We start from the raw sequence: 16639 nt of genomic DNA on the forward strand, positions 1-16639 counted from the left end.
TCTCTACTTTGATTTTTGGTGTGGAACAAAATGTTGTATAGAGCTAAGTGCTACGCTATTGTGGGAGCCACCTCTAGAGTTCGTACGAGCCACCTCTTGAATCCATATATCTGTTTTGTTCGGTACCGTGGTTATGGTTTTTTATTTACTTAATCTCAATTTTGTTACTTAAATGATTATTTGTTCAGACTAAGTTATTGTAAATATTTTAGTTACATAACTATCCATGGTTATTTAGTGTCCCTTATACTCTTGACATAATATTTATCATTCTGTCATGTGCTTATGGCGGTTTACCAATTTTCAGGAAACAATGCAATTCAGAAATAGTTTTTGGAAAGTCTAAGATGCGGGGCTGCAGAATAGACATACACAGCACTCGGGGAGCGGGTCGTGACACAAAATCATTAAAATGAATAAACAATAATATTATTGAGCCTAATATATCTAGAAAGAAAAATTACAGTAATGATAAAGCAATAGTTACATGTTAATCAAATGTCATCTCTTTCAATTTTGTTGGGGGGGGGTTCTGAATTGCTAGAGAAATTAACAAATTCATCCTTGTCCAAACATGACGAAGCCTCCATAGGAGTTTGCACGGTTGGATCAACTGAAATTTCTTGGAAGAAAAAAGTATATATGAAAATATATTTAGAATAAAATTTATTGACTATTTTTTATTTTCAAGTGTAAGTATATTAAATACTTGAGAAATTGGTGGGCTATATGATACTTGGAAAGACAAAAGCACCGACTGTGGGTGTGATGGCGGACAATTAATGTCATGTAAGAAAATATTATACCCATAATTCATCATTTGTGACTAATAAGGTGTATAGACATCCTAAATAATTATAAGTAAATATAATGTGTCATTATCATTACATTTGCATCATATATGGTAAATAAAAATAAAAGAAAAACTCACATGTGGTTGGTTTGAAGATGAATTTGGGACATCTATATTGTTGTTGCATTGGTCAATATTCTACAGATGTTTTGAAGTATTTATAAGTACATTGCACAAAGTAAGATAAATAAATAAAAATATAAAATATAAAAATTACAAAGCTAAATAAGATTAATACCTGAGTGACGCAAGGTCGTGAAACAACTTTTGTCCTCTTTCCAATCTTCTCATGCCAAGGCTTTAACCTACCACCACTCTTTTGTACATTGTCTTTCTTTTTCAAACCCTTAACTCTTTCAAAATTTGGATCAATATCATTTAATCCCATGTCAATGGGGCCTCCACTACTTGAAGTAGTTGAGCTATTTAGTGAAATGATCATATTGTCTACTTTTACACACAAATCAGCAATACTATTGCTCACAAACTCATATACAGTATCATATTCAGATAATCGAGCTGCTAATTTTACCATTCTAGGATAAAGATGTCTATAACGTGTTGATATTACCAACTTGGGATCAACCTCATTCACTATAACTTTTTTGTCTTTAGATGAACAATCCTTTGCGTCTAGCCTCCATCACACTAGTATATATCTATTGGGAATTTCCATAACATCCATCTGATGGAGCACTTTAATCGCATGACCACAAAAAATTTCAAAACTCTCAAATTTTTGACAAGTATAACGAACATTTTGTAGAGTTTTGCCTCCTAAATTATCAAATTCCATTGCAACCACTACAATATACTCTCTATCTTCTCCATTCAAACCAATCACATATTTAATTTCTCCTTCTAACTCACAGCATTTCCTTACTTGACAAGAAAGAGACTTGTCAAACTCGCCATGGAATAAGTCCAAGATAGGAGAGGTATATAGTTTCGTGGTTTGAACTAACATGGGACAACTCTTGATTTTTATTCTTGGTAACTTTTGTCTAGATTGATAAATAGCATAACTTTCATTATATCGCTTGTCTAAAACAACTTGATCGAAATAGATAAAGAATTGAACAATATTATGGTCAGATTTTAAATGCTTTTTTAATTTTGCATTCAAGCTCTCACTGAGTTGGGTGCTTCGCATACCTGCATTAAATGACCATTTCATGTACACGTGTGCCCACTTCTCTCTAAGTTCCCAAGTTTTCTTCATCCATGTATTCTCCTCCAAATTGTATTTAATAATCAAAGATTTCCAAGCTTCAACTAACTCATTTTCATCTTCATATTCGAAAATACAAGCTTTAAAGTCACTTGCAAATGTTGAGCTGCCCTTGTACAAATAGCCCAAATGCTTCAAGGCATTTTGCATTAGGTGAAAAGTACATAATCCATGAGTAATATCAAACATGATACAAGATATTCCCTTAGCCATTGCTTGATCTTGATCTGTAAAAATAGTACTAGGCTTTTCCCCCGACATTGCATGCAAGAAAGTTTCAAATAACCACTCAAATGATGCTGTTTTCTCATCATATAGTAATGCGGCACCAAAAATCATTGTCATTCTAAAATGGTTAAAGCCAGTAAAAAGAGCAAATGGTCGATACTCTTTGTTTGTTCGAAATGTTGTGTTGAATGAACAGTATCCCCAAAATTTTCATAATCCATAATCATCTGATGGTCAGCCCAAAAAATATTGGTTATCATTTCATCAACATCCAATTGAACTGCATAGTAAAAATATGGATTATTAGCTGCTTGCTTCTAAAAATATCTCAACAAAGTACCTACTTCACCATATTGCAAGTCTCTCTGGCTTTTTACAGGCAAGTAGCTCTTTTGGTCTTCTCGCCTGAATCCTACAAATTCTCTCCTGCTGCTTGGCTACTAGTGAGATCATGTGATGCCTTGAGTGATAAACTGGTAGCATCAGCTAATTCCATATTTATACCTTGAGCTTCAGAAACCTTTCTTTGAGATGGCATCATATGAGCACATTGAGGAAAATACATAATATAGTTATGGGTATCATCAAACTTTGTAACAACCCATTTTGATAATTCCCGATCTAAAGAGATATACATGAATGCTTTACAATTAGTTCTATTGTCTTGTCGAGGTTGTTTTACCATTTCACTTCGTTTATCTTTTTCTTCCTCTTTACAAACAAACTTTCTATTAACCATTATACCATCTTTTTTGCTTTTCATATGGTAATCTCTTCTAATACTAAGGGCTGGTTTGGGATCCACTAAAAAAGGCAAAAAGTCAAAAAGTTATTCAAAAAGTTAAAAAGTTATCACTATTCATCAAAAAAAAATATAAAAAATTTAATATATAAATATTAAAAAATAATTCAACTTTTCGGCCCATTAGCCAAACCAACTGCCAAGAAAGGGGAAAAAAATTATTTTATAAGCATTCACTAAGTGACATTGGAATAGTTGGGCCCGTGCGGGCTCACCATGGGTCTCGTTTTGATAATCCGAACCATTCAATATGTAGACCTTGTCTAGTACTATATGGCTGTAAAAAATCACGTCTACCGGATATCGCTAACAACATGATCAAATCAGTTTTGTATAAAAAATGATTGGTGTTATAGTTAACAGTTGACAAAAAAAACTAACACGATTAGATAGCCATCGATATCCAATCAACGTGATTTTTTATAAACATATAGTACTCAACGAGTTCTACACATTGAACAGTTTCGATTAGTAAAACGGAACCCGTGGTGGCCCCCATGGGCCGAACAGAACCGACCAACTTATGCCCGAAAAGTAGAGAATCAATCTCCTACACACCCACAGCAGCGCTGCTTCCAACCGTACGGCCTACACCATTACTTTATTCCCCTATACACTTATTTATACAATTTTTTAATACACATTTTTCCATAAAAAGTTAAAAAGTTAACCCAAACATCCATATTTTTTTTTCTCAACTTTTTAATCCAAAAAGACAAAAAGTGCACTCATTTAGGACACCCCAAACAACCCCTAAATCCCATAATTCTTCCATATTCACTGTAGAATTGGTATGCAATTTCCTCTGACTCAAACTCAGTTCCAAGACTTGGTGTGTGCTCTTTTAACAATCTGGCATTATCTTCTATACTCTTCTCAAGTCCATCAACCTCATTAAGAACAATAATATGATAATAAAATAAAAATAGAAGTATTAATGAGTAGTACAAATGAATATATACAAAAATTAATTCGATTTTTTGCTTCAAAACCAAGATAAATGTTAAAAAGATGTACAAATGAAGCTAACAACATAATGAACGAATTTCTATTATTTTTCATAATAAATTAAAATATGCTCTACAATTAATTGTCCCTTTAACTATTTACTAATTTTTAGCCATTCCTTATAATAATATAAATATATGTACAAGTTGATTCATTACTTTCTATGTAAGTAATTAACAATTTTTTTTTTTTTTTTTTTTTGGGAAGAAGTAAATAACAAATTGCATAAACTTCAATCCTAGCAAAAATAAACTTAATTTTCACACAAAAAAATAAATAAATAAAATCAAGATTTGCCTTCAAACCAACAATTTCACATCTATCCTTTGTTTTTCCCTTTTCTTTCTATTACAAGCATCACTATTACAATATAAACATGTAAGATATATAGGAAAATTTTACAAGGCACATCACTTTTGGGTTACAACTTATTATAGTATTAATTACAACTTGCTTATGATCAGTGACGAAACTAGGAGAAGATCATGGAGAGTCATGACCCCCTATTTCTATGAAAAATATTGTTTGTCATAACACTTTAAAAATATATATATCATTTTATACATAAAATAGCCCCCAATATAGAAAATATATATATCATTCTTCTCCCAACTTGTATTATCTTTCTATTTTGCACCAAAAAGACTTATTCATCCAATTAGAGATTGCTTTTACGGTATTTAATTTATATATCATATTCTATATACATATGTGTTTGTGTATATGGTGAAAAAAAAATTATTTATCTTTTGACCCCTCTGATAATGAAATCTTCGTTCCGTCCCTAATTATCACTCATTGTGATATTAATTGTGACTTATTTTGAATATTATTTTAATTATGATTGAAAAGATCTTAGATTATTCTCTATGTGATCTTTGATTATAACTAATAATTATTGCTTTTAGTTACGACATTCATATTGGCATATAGGGTGTGGATTCTATAATAACACACACACACACATATATATATATATATATATATTATACATACACATACATACATATATATATACATAAATAATCTATAATACCTTAAACAAGAGAGTGATTGAGCACGAGATGGTGTTGTGAGTGAAGATTGACGATGGAGGCTGATGATGAATCACTGTAATAATGGTGCAAAAACTTTCTTTGTAGATGTTAAGTTTCTTCTTTTTTCTTAAAGTGAACCCTAAGTCTAAAATTATAATTTTATACTAAATAGAAAAACATGGTTAAAGGTTTATTTTTTATTTTTTTTTTAAAGCTTTACGTAAGTCAATCTAAACCTAATGTTATTATATAGCAAAAAAGGGCGAATTTTTGCGTGAGATTCCATTTTTTTTTTAATTATAAATTAAACGATGCCGTCGGTTGTCAATGCTGTGACAGCACCTACCCTCATCCCTTCAGAATGGGGAAGGGGGGAATCATATCTATTTAGTTAAGTGGGTGGGCTTAAGATTTAGATATTCTTTTAGAATTGGGCTTGTGATGGCTAAGTTAGATCTAATGTCGGGCCAAACCGGGCTTAAAATGACACACACACTCTTATTATATAATGTTAGTTCAGCCCAAATCCGACCCACCCTGATGTTTCTCCACCCTACTAAGAAATGCCAGATATGGAATTCTCTTTCTTTTTTCTTTTTTTTTTCCAGAAAGCAGAACAAACTTGCATTACTTAGGAATAGTGTTTACAGATTTTACTAGCTCATGAGATGGTTTGATCACCATTCTAGCAACCTTATATATACAAAGAAAGTACACAAAAACTTAACTAATAGCAGCATATCATTTATAATAGAAGCAACCCTCCAATTACGTTCACCCTTTTGATTAAGTCAGATTGATCAAAACTTGGCAGTCCGTAAAGATGGATACACTTAAGTTGATGATCTTTGGCCCAGCTAAGTGCATCTATTACTACCTTTGCTTCTGCCATCAGTGGTGATGATAGACGAAGACCCACCGCCCTTCGAGCTACTTCACATTGCTGACTACTGTAGCAAATCCAAGCAAAACCAGCAGCCATTGTGTCTTTCCTCCACGAGCCATCCACTACAAAAGTCCACACCTGATAATCTGGCAGAGCAGTAAGTGTAAGAGAATTAATAACAAAACATTATTCTTGATTAGGATATGGAATTCTCTTAAAGCTAACTTCTATTAAAAATTAGACAGAATGACATATTGACAATCACGTAATATAAAAATATTTTATTATATATAACTCACATCTTTGACATAAATTTAAATCTCAATATAATAATATATTTTCTATATTATGTGATAGTTACTGTGGCATTTTTTATCTACTTTTGAACATAAATTAACTTTAAGAGTAAATTGAGAAAAACTTAAAACATGAAAAGTCAAAGTGGAAAAAAACAAACTTTAAGGGCCAAATTGAGAAAGTGGTCAAACATAAAGGGGGCAAAGTGTAATTTATCCATATATTAAAATATGTTTTGTACATAAGGGCTAATAAATTGCGCATCTTATAAAGTAGAAATAAAAGATGATTACAAGAAAGTAAATAATCTAAAGTGATATCAGCAATCGGGGAGTTAAACAGTAGATAAAATGAATCAGGAAGAAACAGGCTGCTCAACATGGTAGAATGAGTTAAAAGTTCATAACTTAAAAGAAACAGAAGTCAAAGCCAGTAAAGTTTTCAGCCTGAAGTTAACAAAAATCCCGCAGCATCTATCTTCAAATTGTACTGGCAACTAAGTTAAATTTAATTGTTTTCATGATCTACATATAGGTCATATAAGCATCTCTAGAACAAAGATAATGACAATAAAAAGAACAAAAAGCCTTCAAGTCTTGAAAATATGATGTGGGTAGGAAAATAAATAAACAAATAAATAACTCCCATCCAAACTGCTAAAAAGGACATGGAAAGTGTAATGATAGAAGTGTCAATAACTGAAAGGTTGTGGCTTTTAGGGAATCCATATGGAAGATAGATAGCGATACAAATGATTCGTCCACCTAGACATGATTTCACCACCTTCATTCTCCTACGCACAACTCTTATCTCCTAACTCCAATCAATTTCAATCTGTCCGCCTCAATTAAATAAATAAAATAGTGAATCCAAGGAAGAAATTAATTCAGTTATGAAGCCTGAGATTCAAATTCAAGTCACTTTTTAGAGGGTAATAAGATTTCACACTAGTTATCTTCTTCAATTGAGACCTCTGCTAGATTTCAATGTTCTAAACCAGCTCACGACTCACAAAATTGACTACCAAACTTCGAATACAAAAGCACAAAGCAAAAACCAAGTTTACATCTTGGTAAATCAACAGAGGTTTTGTTATCTCAAACAAGTTAAAAGCACCTAGTCAGAGTTAATAGACTATAGAACAATGACACAACAAAAAAGCAACAAAGTTTTCAAATACAAAGCAAACATGAACACCAAAATACTTGATATCATACCAACATGTAGAGGTGAGAATTCTGGGGCCATCAAGAAGTTTCACAAGAACATTTGAATACTGCTAAATTTTTACATACAAAGGCAGTATATTTCAGCAAAAGGAAATGTTAGTTCTTTTTATTTTGTTGTGTTTTGTTTTCTTTCATTTATTTTTCCAAGCTCATGTAATGCACAGAGACAGTGAAGATAGCTCATGAACTATATATGTTTTAATCAAATGGTGAATTTTGCTCATAAGCTTCCAATTGAATTAAATACTTCACAGTATTTGTGTGGATCTCTATACTTTATTTTCTGAACGTTTATTTAGCCTCATCGACAACTTCCGATAGAGAGGCAAAATATGGATCTCTCTCTCTCTCTCTCTCTCTCTCATATATATATGGGCTAATAAGTTGCACATCTCCCATTAGAATTCATAGGGGCTGACAATGTCCACAACGAAATCCTCATATATCTCTTCCTAAATGTATAGATCATGAAAATAAATGCACCTCAAACGGCCTTGAATTTTTGTTCTTCCACTAATGACCAGTGCTCTGCTTTTTCAAAGTACTGGTCCAAGCTAAATTTTTGAGTATGGAAGTGTTTGAAGTTCCTTATGGTATCAGGAGGAAAAGGTGACCAAGATGAAACTGTTGAAAATGTTCAAGAGAGAGGACACAGACACACACCAAAAAAAAGAAGAAAGAAAAAAAAGAAGAAGAATAAGAAGAAGATGACTTGTGTTCACAAAATTCCATCATATGGAGAAGAATAAGAAGGAAATAAACGTAGGATGACAGAGTGCATCAATTTTAATGTCGCTAGAGGTTATGCTAGAAATATTAGTCCGTATCAGATTTTTATTACATTAACTAAGCAATAGAGGCAACCAAAGAGAAATACAAGAAGAGTTAAGGTAAATATGTTTCATCACTGCTTTCCTTTGAAAGTAAGCCAATGCTTATGGCTTCAAAATGTAATCTCCAGAAGTTAAAAGATCACATTACAATAAAAAGAGAAAAATAAAATAAAAAGAGTCACTTGAGAATAGACTATATGGTTTAGTATAAATGTAGTTTTACCTTCACAACTTGAGAAATTTACTCAATTTTTTGGATTCCCTGTCTATCATTTCGCATGAACTTCTTAATCACATCTTGCAGAGGATGATCCTGTCTTTTAGTTGTGAGTGTGATTAGATCAACAATCAAGGCAGAAGTAGATGCATCTGGTGAAAAACCCCTTCCAATCATTTCCTCAAGGAGCACCAATGCCTCATGGCACTTTTGTTGTCCAAGAAATCCTTGAATGACAATGTTGTAAGTGACATCATTTGGCAAACAACCATTCTCTTCCATTTTCACAAACAACTCTTTGGCTTCATCTAGTAGGCCTTCTTCACAAAGACCTTGTATCATAATAGTGTATGTCTTAACATCAGGATGTAATCCCTTGGAAGAAAGATTTTTGAAAAGAGCCCTTGCAGTATCAAGCTTTTTAACCTTGCAGAATCCATCAATGAGGATACTGTACATAACAATATTAAGCTGTAAATTGTTTCCTTCCATTAACTGCAATAATGAACATGCTTCTACTATACGCCCATTTTTGCACAACCCATCCAACAAGATAGTATAAGTTTGAGAATCTGGAATTATGCCCACAGCTTGCATCTCATTAAAAAGTTCTTGAGCAGCTGAACATCTGCTTGATCGAAACAAACCTTGTAAAATAGTGTTGAAAGTTCCATTGTTGGGTTTCAACCCCCTTCGAGGCATTTCTTGAAAGAGATGCATGGCCTCATCCATTTTCATCTTCTTGCAATATCCGTTGATTAGAATGTTATAGCTACGAACATTAGGGTGAAGACCTCTATCCACCATGGTATTGAACACTCTAATTGCTTCGTCCATCCGACCTTGCAAACAGTATCCATCCATTAGAGTATTGTATGTGACTACATTAGGATCCACACCTCTTTGTATCATGACTTCAAGTACCTCCTCTGCCTCTTTCGCCATCCCCTCCTTAGTATGTGCATCCACCAACACATTAAATGTACAAATATTTGGAGAAATACCGCTATCAAGCATTTCTCTTAACATTCCGAAAGCCTCTGTCCACCGACCAAAACTACACAGGCCATCAATCAAAGAAGTATAAGTGACAACATTTGGACGAATGCCTTCTTCTTTCATTTTAAAAAAGAGTTTGAGTGCATCATCCGCCATTCTATCCTTGCAAAGGCTGTCAATGATTGTGCTATACACTACGGTGTCAGGTTTACAACTTCCCTCTTCCATTATCCTAAGCAAACTAACAGCCCTGCTAGTGTTCCCTGTTCTGCAAAGCCCATTAACAAGGGTTCCATACATAACCACGTTGGGTTCAATTTCTCTATTTCTCATTAATTTGTTAAATAACTCCACAGCTTCAGGAGTTTTATCTTCCAAAATAAGTCCATTTATCAGAGTGTTGAAGATACATACATTAGGTGAATAACCGCATTTGAAAAGGGTACCCAAAACAGAGAACCCGAAATGGACTCGATTAAGGTGGCAATAACAGTTAATTGCAATGCTGAAGGTATAGAGATCGACCTGAATGCCTTGCAGGAACTGCAACTTGTGAATAAGAGAAAGAGCAGTGGCGTAATGACCCATTCTCGCAATAGTCCCTAACGCTTTATTGAATTGAGAAATTTGGGGCAAAGGTCCCGTTTTGAATATGCCATTGAACAACTCTACCGCGTCTTGGAGATCATTGTGCCCCAAACCCAATAAAGCTTGGTCTTTTTTGATTGTACTCGTTGTAAAAACAGGACTAGGGTTTACAGTATTAGAGTGAGAGTGAGAGTGAGAGTGAGAGTGAAAGTGAGTACCAAAGAAACGCAACGATTTGTTTGCTTTTCGGCAAGTATAAAAAGCTTCCATGAATTTGATTACAGCAAAAGCACCAAGCTTCGTCATCTTCTCCAACCTCTGCTCAGCTCTGCCCTATCTCTCTCTCTCTCTCTCTCACCTTGTGTTAATACGAATCCGATGATGATTTGGGGATTTCATTGGCCCCAAAATTCGGGTCATGGAATCTGATATGATACATTTCTATGACCCGATGTTGTCCAACAGGATGTCGATTATGGGTTTTACTTGTGCGGCTGCTTCGACAGGATGGAAAACCATTTTTTATTATTCTTAAATGGAAAAAAATTTGATCACCAAAATTATTATAATGTTGTCGTTAAACTGGATATTTATGATTTGTCTAATTTTTGGAGAAAAAAAATTAGAGACATCCATTAGATCACCTCTTAAGATTATTAGAGACTGTAATTGTTAATAATTTACAGATTTGTATCTATGGTGGCTTGTATAGTCTCAAGTTCTTGGCTAAATTGTTTGTTTTTAGACTATTCTTCCATTACTCAAAATTTCCTTATCTTATTTTTTCAAGTTTTTCTAAATCTGTTCATTAAGGCTACAATTGAATTTTAGATTTATGAAAATTTTGTTAAAAAAAAAAAATAATAAATAAATGTAAAAAACCAAAACACAACATGAATCTCTCGCCAAACTCAAGGCCAGAGCTATGTTCATCTTAGTGGTGTCAATAAATATTACTAAAAAACTTCAAAAAAAAAAAAAAAGAAGTTAAACACATGTAATTTTATATAAATTTTTTGACTATTTGCATATTAAATCCAATGGGCCTAAAAAAAAAAAACTAACTCTCAAAATTTTATAGATTGGCCCCGCTGCACCTAAAAAAAAGCTCACTCCCAATACATATACAAACAAAATCGAACTTTACTCATAAAGTTTAGTAATCTAGAAACAAACCCTAACGTTTGTTTTTTCTTTGTCATGATGCCGACATTGACAACTATTGTGTTTGTTTTCTCTCCTATGGTTTCTTTATTTGTTCTTTTTCTCTCCAATGTTCTATTCTAATTATAGAGACTTGTTCATTAGACAGTCATGATTTGTAAGACGTGTTGATCTATCTAATAATCCCTTTGGTCTTTTGATTGTGACATCAAGGTCATTTTTCTTTTATTCAAATGTTTTTCTAGGTATGATTCAATTACGTTAACAGATTTTTGTCAATATTTGGAATTTTATAAGAACAAAACCTAGGGTGTTTTGGGGGGGTTTATAAGTTTTGAAATTTTGGCATTTATAATTTTGTGTTGTTCCTTTATGTTTTGCATGATGCATTTTACACTTATTTTTAAATTGACATTATTTATCGCTTAAAGATTGAATTGAAGGAAGCATTTCCAACAGATAATGGATAGAGGTAGGTTGTACAAGCATTTTGTTAACATATTTCTAATTTTATTAGTTAACTGTATTGATGATTTGCTTACTAAATGAGCCCGCTAAACGAAATTTTTGGCTACATCACTGGCCAAACTCATACCAAACATATCAATCAACATACTGAAGACAAGATGAGAAGTGAAATGGATACAACCTCAAAATAAATAAATAAACTAAAAAAACATATTGTGGCTTTTAGTGAAACCACTTGGAAGTTAGTGATGTGAATTTTATCCATCTAGATATATGATTCTGCTAACTTCATTGTCCTCCGAAGCACAACTATCAATTCAGCTCAATCAAACGAAATAGTGAATCTAATGAAGGAATTAACTTAGTTATCAAGCCTGAAGTTGAAAATTCAATTCATTAGTGATTTTCGGTCACCAACCATTTGAGTTTTATGGAATTATAAGTTTCACACTATAATTATCTCCTTCTTCACTGAAAACTTGTGCTACGCGATGTTCTGTTGGAACATTTTTATAATATATTTAAATATATAATATAGTTATATGAATGATTAAAGAGATGTGACTTTTGAGTTTAAATCAAAAGGTATAACCATTGAATTTAAATAAAAAGGTGTGTCTTTTGGATTTAAACCATGGGGTGTAACTATTGGGTTTAAACCAAAAGACATGACTCTTGGATTTAAAGGGTGTCACTTTGAATTTAAAGGACACGACCTTTGGTCTAAGGGACACAAACCTATGCCTAGATAAAGGCAAAATGGGTTGGAAATTGGATATGAAATCATTCATATGAAATCTATGGAATTTCTCTCTAACGTTCATATTGTTATTTTCCTCTTTACATGGTGGATTAGAAAAATCCAACAGTATTCGGGATCTGATTTCGTTCGTGCATAACGTAATTAGACATCAGTCTTTAGACTTGGCTTCATTGTATCTTAGAGACAGATTTGCGGGTAACCCAGTGCACACCATATTTGATAGAATTGGTGGGGACGAATATCGTCTTAAGGAAAGTGACGTTGTAACGCGCCTTGAAGCAATACTAATTATTTTATGCTTTATCTTCTTTCATCTCATTTACCATATTTGCACCAATAATCTTAAGACGATATTTTCAAAAGATGGAATTATATATATTTTAGAGATTAAAAAAAAGAAAAAAAAAAGATTCAATTTCAATTTGATTGATTGCATGGTAATCAAAGGGTCCATCACACAACAATTGCAGGTAAATTAAGAAAAAAAATAAGAAATTTTTTCCCCTAGACAATTCATTGTTTTCTATGGTCATGAATCTGGTACGCCTCAAACTTCCTTTAATTTTAATATATAATGCCTTTAGTTTTGACTTGAGCATGATATGGAGATTCTATAAGATTGATCATACTTTTTATATTTTGTGTCATAATATACATATAATCTCTAAGGTTTGGTTATGGGTATTAGAAAAATGAAACATGATTTTGATTATTTATTATATGGGTTCAAAACATATATACATTTTGCTTTTTTAAACCATAAAATGTCGTAGCCTGCCATGGTACGGATTAGTGCCGAAGTAGGCGATTGCAAATCGTCACCATGTTTCACCAAATGAATAGGGAGGCTGGGCTGAATTCAAATTCTTAATTTGTAATAAAAGGACGTAACGGTTTGTTTTTGTAACTGTTAGTGGTGCGGGGGTTTGACTTGGTGATTTAATATAAAAGTATTAAATTCTAATCAATATCAAACAAGATATATATGTATGCATTTGATGAAAGTCAAATTGTAAGATACTAGTATTTCATGTTTTGAAATTAGTTTGTTATTGATCAATTTTGAATTTATTGTTGCGGATCGTGGGCACACCAGGGGACACTCACAAGCAAAAACACAAGAGTTTTAACGTGGTTCGGCAAACCGGCCTACGTCCACGGGAGCGATGTTGTTATATATCAACAAATGGAGGAGATTACACACTCTCAACTCACTGTCTCTCTATATAACACACTCACTCACACTCTCTGACAAACAGAAAATAGCTCTCACTAGCTCTCTCTGTTTTGTGCCTTTCTCTCAGCAATGTGTTTTGCCATTTGCCCTGTCTTCAACTCACCATCACCATTCCATTTTATACACCTTGGAGTAGGTGGGAGTGCCATTGGGTAGCCTCCATGCTTGACTTCGGCAGCCTCCTTCTTTGACATGGTTGGTAGCCTACTTCCTTGTTGACCAACCAAGGTGTGTTCACAAGACAATTTCCCCTTCACATGGGGTGAATTCAACAAATCACCCCCTCAACCCATGTGAGGTGATCCACTGCACACACTGCTGCTAATCTTGTCACGCCCAAATTCAACAAAGTCTGCATCTCTTCACTGAGATGCTTGCACCCCCTTGCCTGGAGTGCCCGGCACCCCCTCACTGGGGTGCCATGCAAAGCTTACTTTGCAACTCTTTGAGACGGCATCTCTCCCTTCCATCCAGTCTTGGAGAGATCCCAATATGTCTCTAATTCAAGAGCAAAAGAAACTTTCTTTCCTGGGACATGCTTTGCTGTCTTGGTCTCTTTGCTCTGAGCTGTCGTTAAAATTGGCCGCAATGGCTTCGTCTTGTGCACCTCCGAACTGCCTCCATGCGTTCTTGTACACTTTGGTTGCCATGTCTGCTGGGCCCTATGTCTCTTCTGTGCATGTCTTGTACGTCTTGCCCGGTAAGTGACAGTAGCTCCGTCTGTCACAACCTTCTCCACAAGCCTGTACAGATTCCCCTCCAGTCGTCCATGTAGCATCACCGTATCTCCATGGATGACTTTGAGATTTCCTTTGCTAGATGTGAAGCTATAACCTTTCATGTCTAGCATACTTAAGGAAATTAGATTCTTCTTCAGTCTTGGCACGTGTCGGACTCCATCCAACGTGAAAATTTTTCCATCTTCCATTCTCAGCCGTACTGTTCCCATGCCAACAATCTTACTCACAGTGTTGTTAGCCACTCGAACAATACCTCCATCCTTGGCTTGGTAGGTAGAAAAAAGTTTCTTATCCATGCATATATGATATGTGCTTCCGGAATCTAAGATCAGTCAGGTTTCGTCATACTCGACGAAACTGTAAATGCATACTCATCCTTAGCATTTACTGCAGCAGCGACATTTGATGAGCTCGCCTGTTCCTTTTGTGCTTTGTCCTCCTTGAGCTTTGCACAGTCTTTTATGAGGTGATCCTCCTGATCACAGTAATAACACTTTCTCCTGAAGCCTGACCTTGATTGCGAACGTCCTCTTGATTTGGATCTACCCCGTCTATCATTGGACCTACCTCTGCCTTGCTCATTTTCTGAGGCAACCATGGCATTTCCTTCTGGGTGTTTGCTACTGCTACCTTCCTGTTTCTTCATCGACTCATGAGAAATGAGCGTAGCAATCACCTCATCCAGTCCAAGAGCATCCTTCCCGTACAATAGAGTTGTCCTGAGATGCTCATATGATGCAGGTAGAGAGACCAGCAAGATCATAGCCCTATCTTCCTCCTGGGTCTTGTCTCCAATGGTGTCCAATTCCATTGTGATCCTATTGAACTCGTCCAGATGTTCTGTGAGGTTCGCACCTTCTGGCATTCTAAGTGTATATAGCTGCCTCTTTAGAGATAACCGGTTTGTCAAAGATTTTGACTTGTACCTCATCTCTAACTTTGCCCATAGCTCCGCCGGATCTACTTCACTGATGACTTCCCGGAGTGTGTTGTTCCCGAGATACAACTGAATTGTACTGTTTGCCAATTCCCTCAACTCCTCCCACTTGTCATCCTTTATGTCTTCCGGTTTGTTGGACTTTTTGAGAAGAGCTTTCACCAGACCTTCTCGTGTTAAAATGTTTTTCACCCTTTGCTGCCACAGGGTAAAGTCATTACTACCATTAAAAGGCTCAATCATGAAACTTGCGCCTTTTCCTGCCATTGTAAATTTCTTCCCTTTTTAAAGAAATTTCGATGTAAGAATCTGACCGTACGGATGGGTCCGGAATATTTCAAATAGTTGGAACGCACTATTGGGTCGCCAAAAAACGGACTCCGAATGGCCTAGATCTAGCCAAAAGAGTTTGAATGCCTCCGATTCAAAAAACTAACCGTACGGATGTGTCCGGAATACTCCAAATAGTTGGAACTCACTATTGGATCGCCAAAAACGGACTCCGAATGGCCTAGATCTAGCCAAAACAGTTTCAACGGTTCAGATTTGCTGAATTTGGTGCGCCTGAGAAGCACCAGATAATTCCTCCGGATTGGCAGGTCAACGGCTCGGTCAACGGCGCAGGAGCGCGGTCAACGGCGGCTCAGCGGCGCGGCTTGGCTGGCGGCGCGGCTCCGGCACGGCTCGGCCTGGTCAGCGGCGCGGTCAACGGCTCGACGGCTCGGCTCGGCTCAGCTCAGGATGACGTCAGCCTGACGTCAGCTTCACGCGCGCCCCCACTCGTCTTCTTCCTTCGTCGGCGCGTGGGGCGCGTGTGTGCGAGTGGTCTTCACTCGCGATATTCAGGTGGCGCGTGGAGGCGCGTTACACCTCCGATTGGCCTGTGGTTTGAAGTTTTGGACTCCTCTCCTCCTGTCCTTCCTCCTGGTATGCTCAAAAGTGGATTTCGACCACTTCGAAATCTGGACACTTTCGGAAAAAACTCGATTTTTCTCCACCCGGGCTCTGATACCAATTGTTGCGGATCGTGAGCACACCAGGGGACACTCACAAGCAAAAACACAAGAGTTTTAACGTGGTTCGGCAAACCGGCCTACGTCCACGGGAGCGATGTTGTTATAT

The 16639-nt window shown here is 35.5% G+C and overlaps 1 protein-coding gene across 1 annotated transcript; it reads right to left on the bottom strand.

Annotated features, from left to right (window-relative positions):
- Window positions 1–5732: 5732 nt before the first annotated feature.
- LOC114283937 (uncharacterized) lies at window positions 5733–10661 on the bottom strand. The gene is made up of 2 exons (XM_028226816.2): window positions 8628–10661; window positions 5733–6191 (listed from the first exon to the last, which is right to left on the bottom strand). Exon 1 carries the CDS (start codon window positions 10512–10514, stop codon window positions 8646–8648), a length of 1869 nt encoding a protein of 622 aa, XP_028082617.2. The 5' UTR covers window positions 10515–10661; the 3' UTR covers window positions 5733–6191; window positions 8628–8645.
- Between the last annotated feature and the right edge of the window lie 5978 nt (window positions 10662–16639).

This window comes from Camellia sinensis, chromosome 6 (genome assembly GCF_055761805.1).
Source record: "Camellia sinensis isolate YWXY chromosome 6, ASM5576180v1, whole genome shotgun sequence".
NCBI classification, from domain to species: domain Eukaryota; kingdom Viridiplantae; phylum Streptophyta; class Magnoliopsida; order Ericales; family Theaceae; genus Camellia; species Camellia sinensis.

Excerpts from the sequence above, each read along its gene's own strand:
- LOC114283937 (XM_028226816.2), bottom strand. The coding sequence starts at position 10,514 with ATGACGAAGCTTGGTGCTTTTGCTGTAATCAAATTCATGGAAGCTTTT.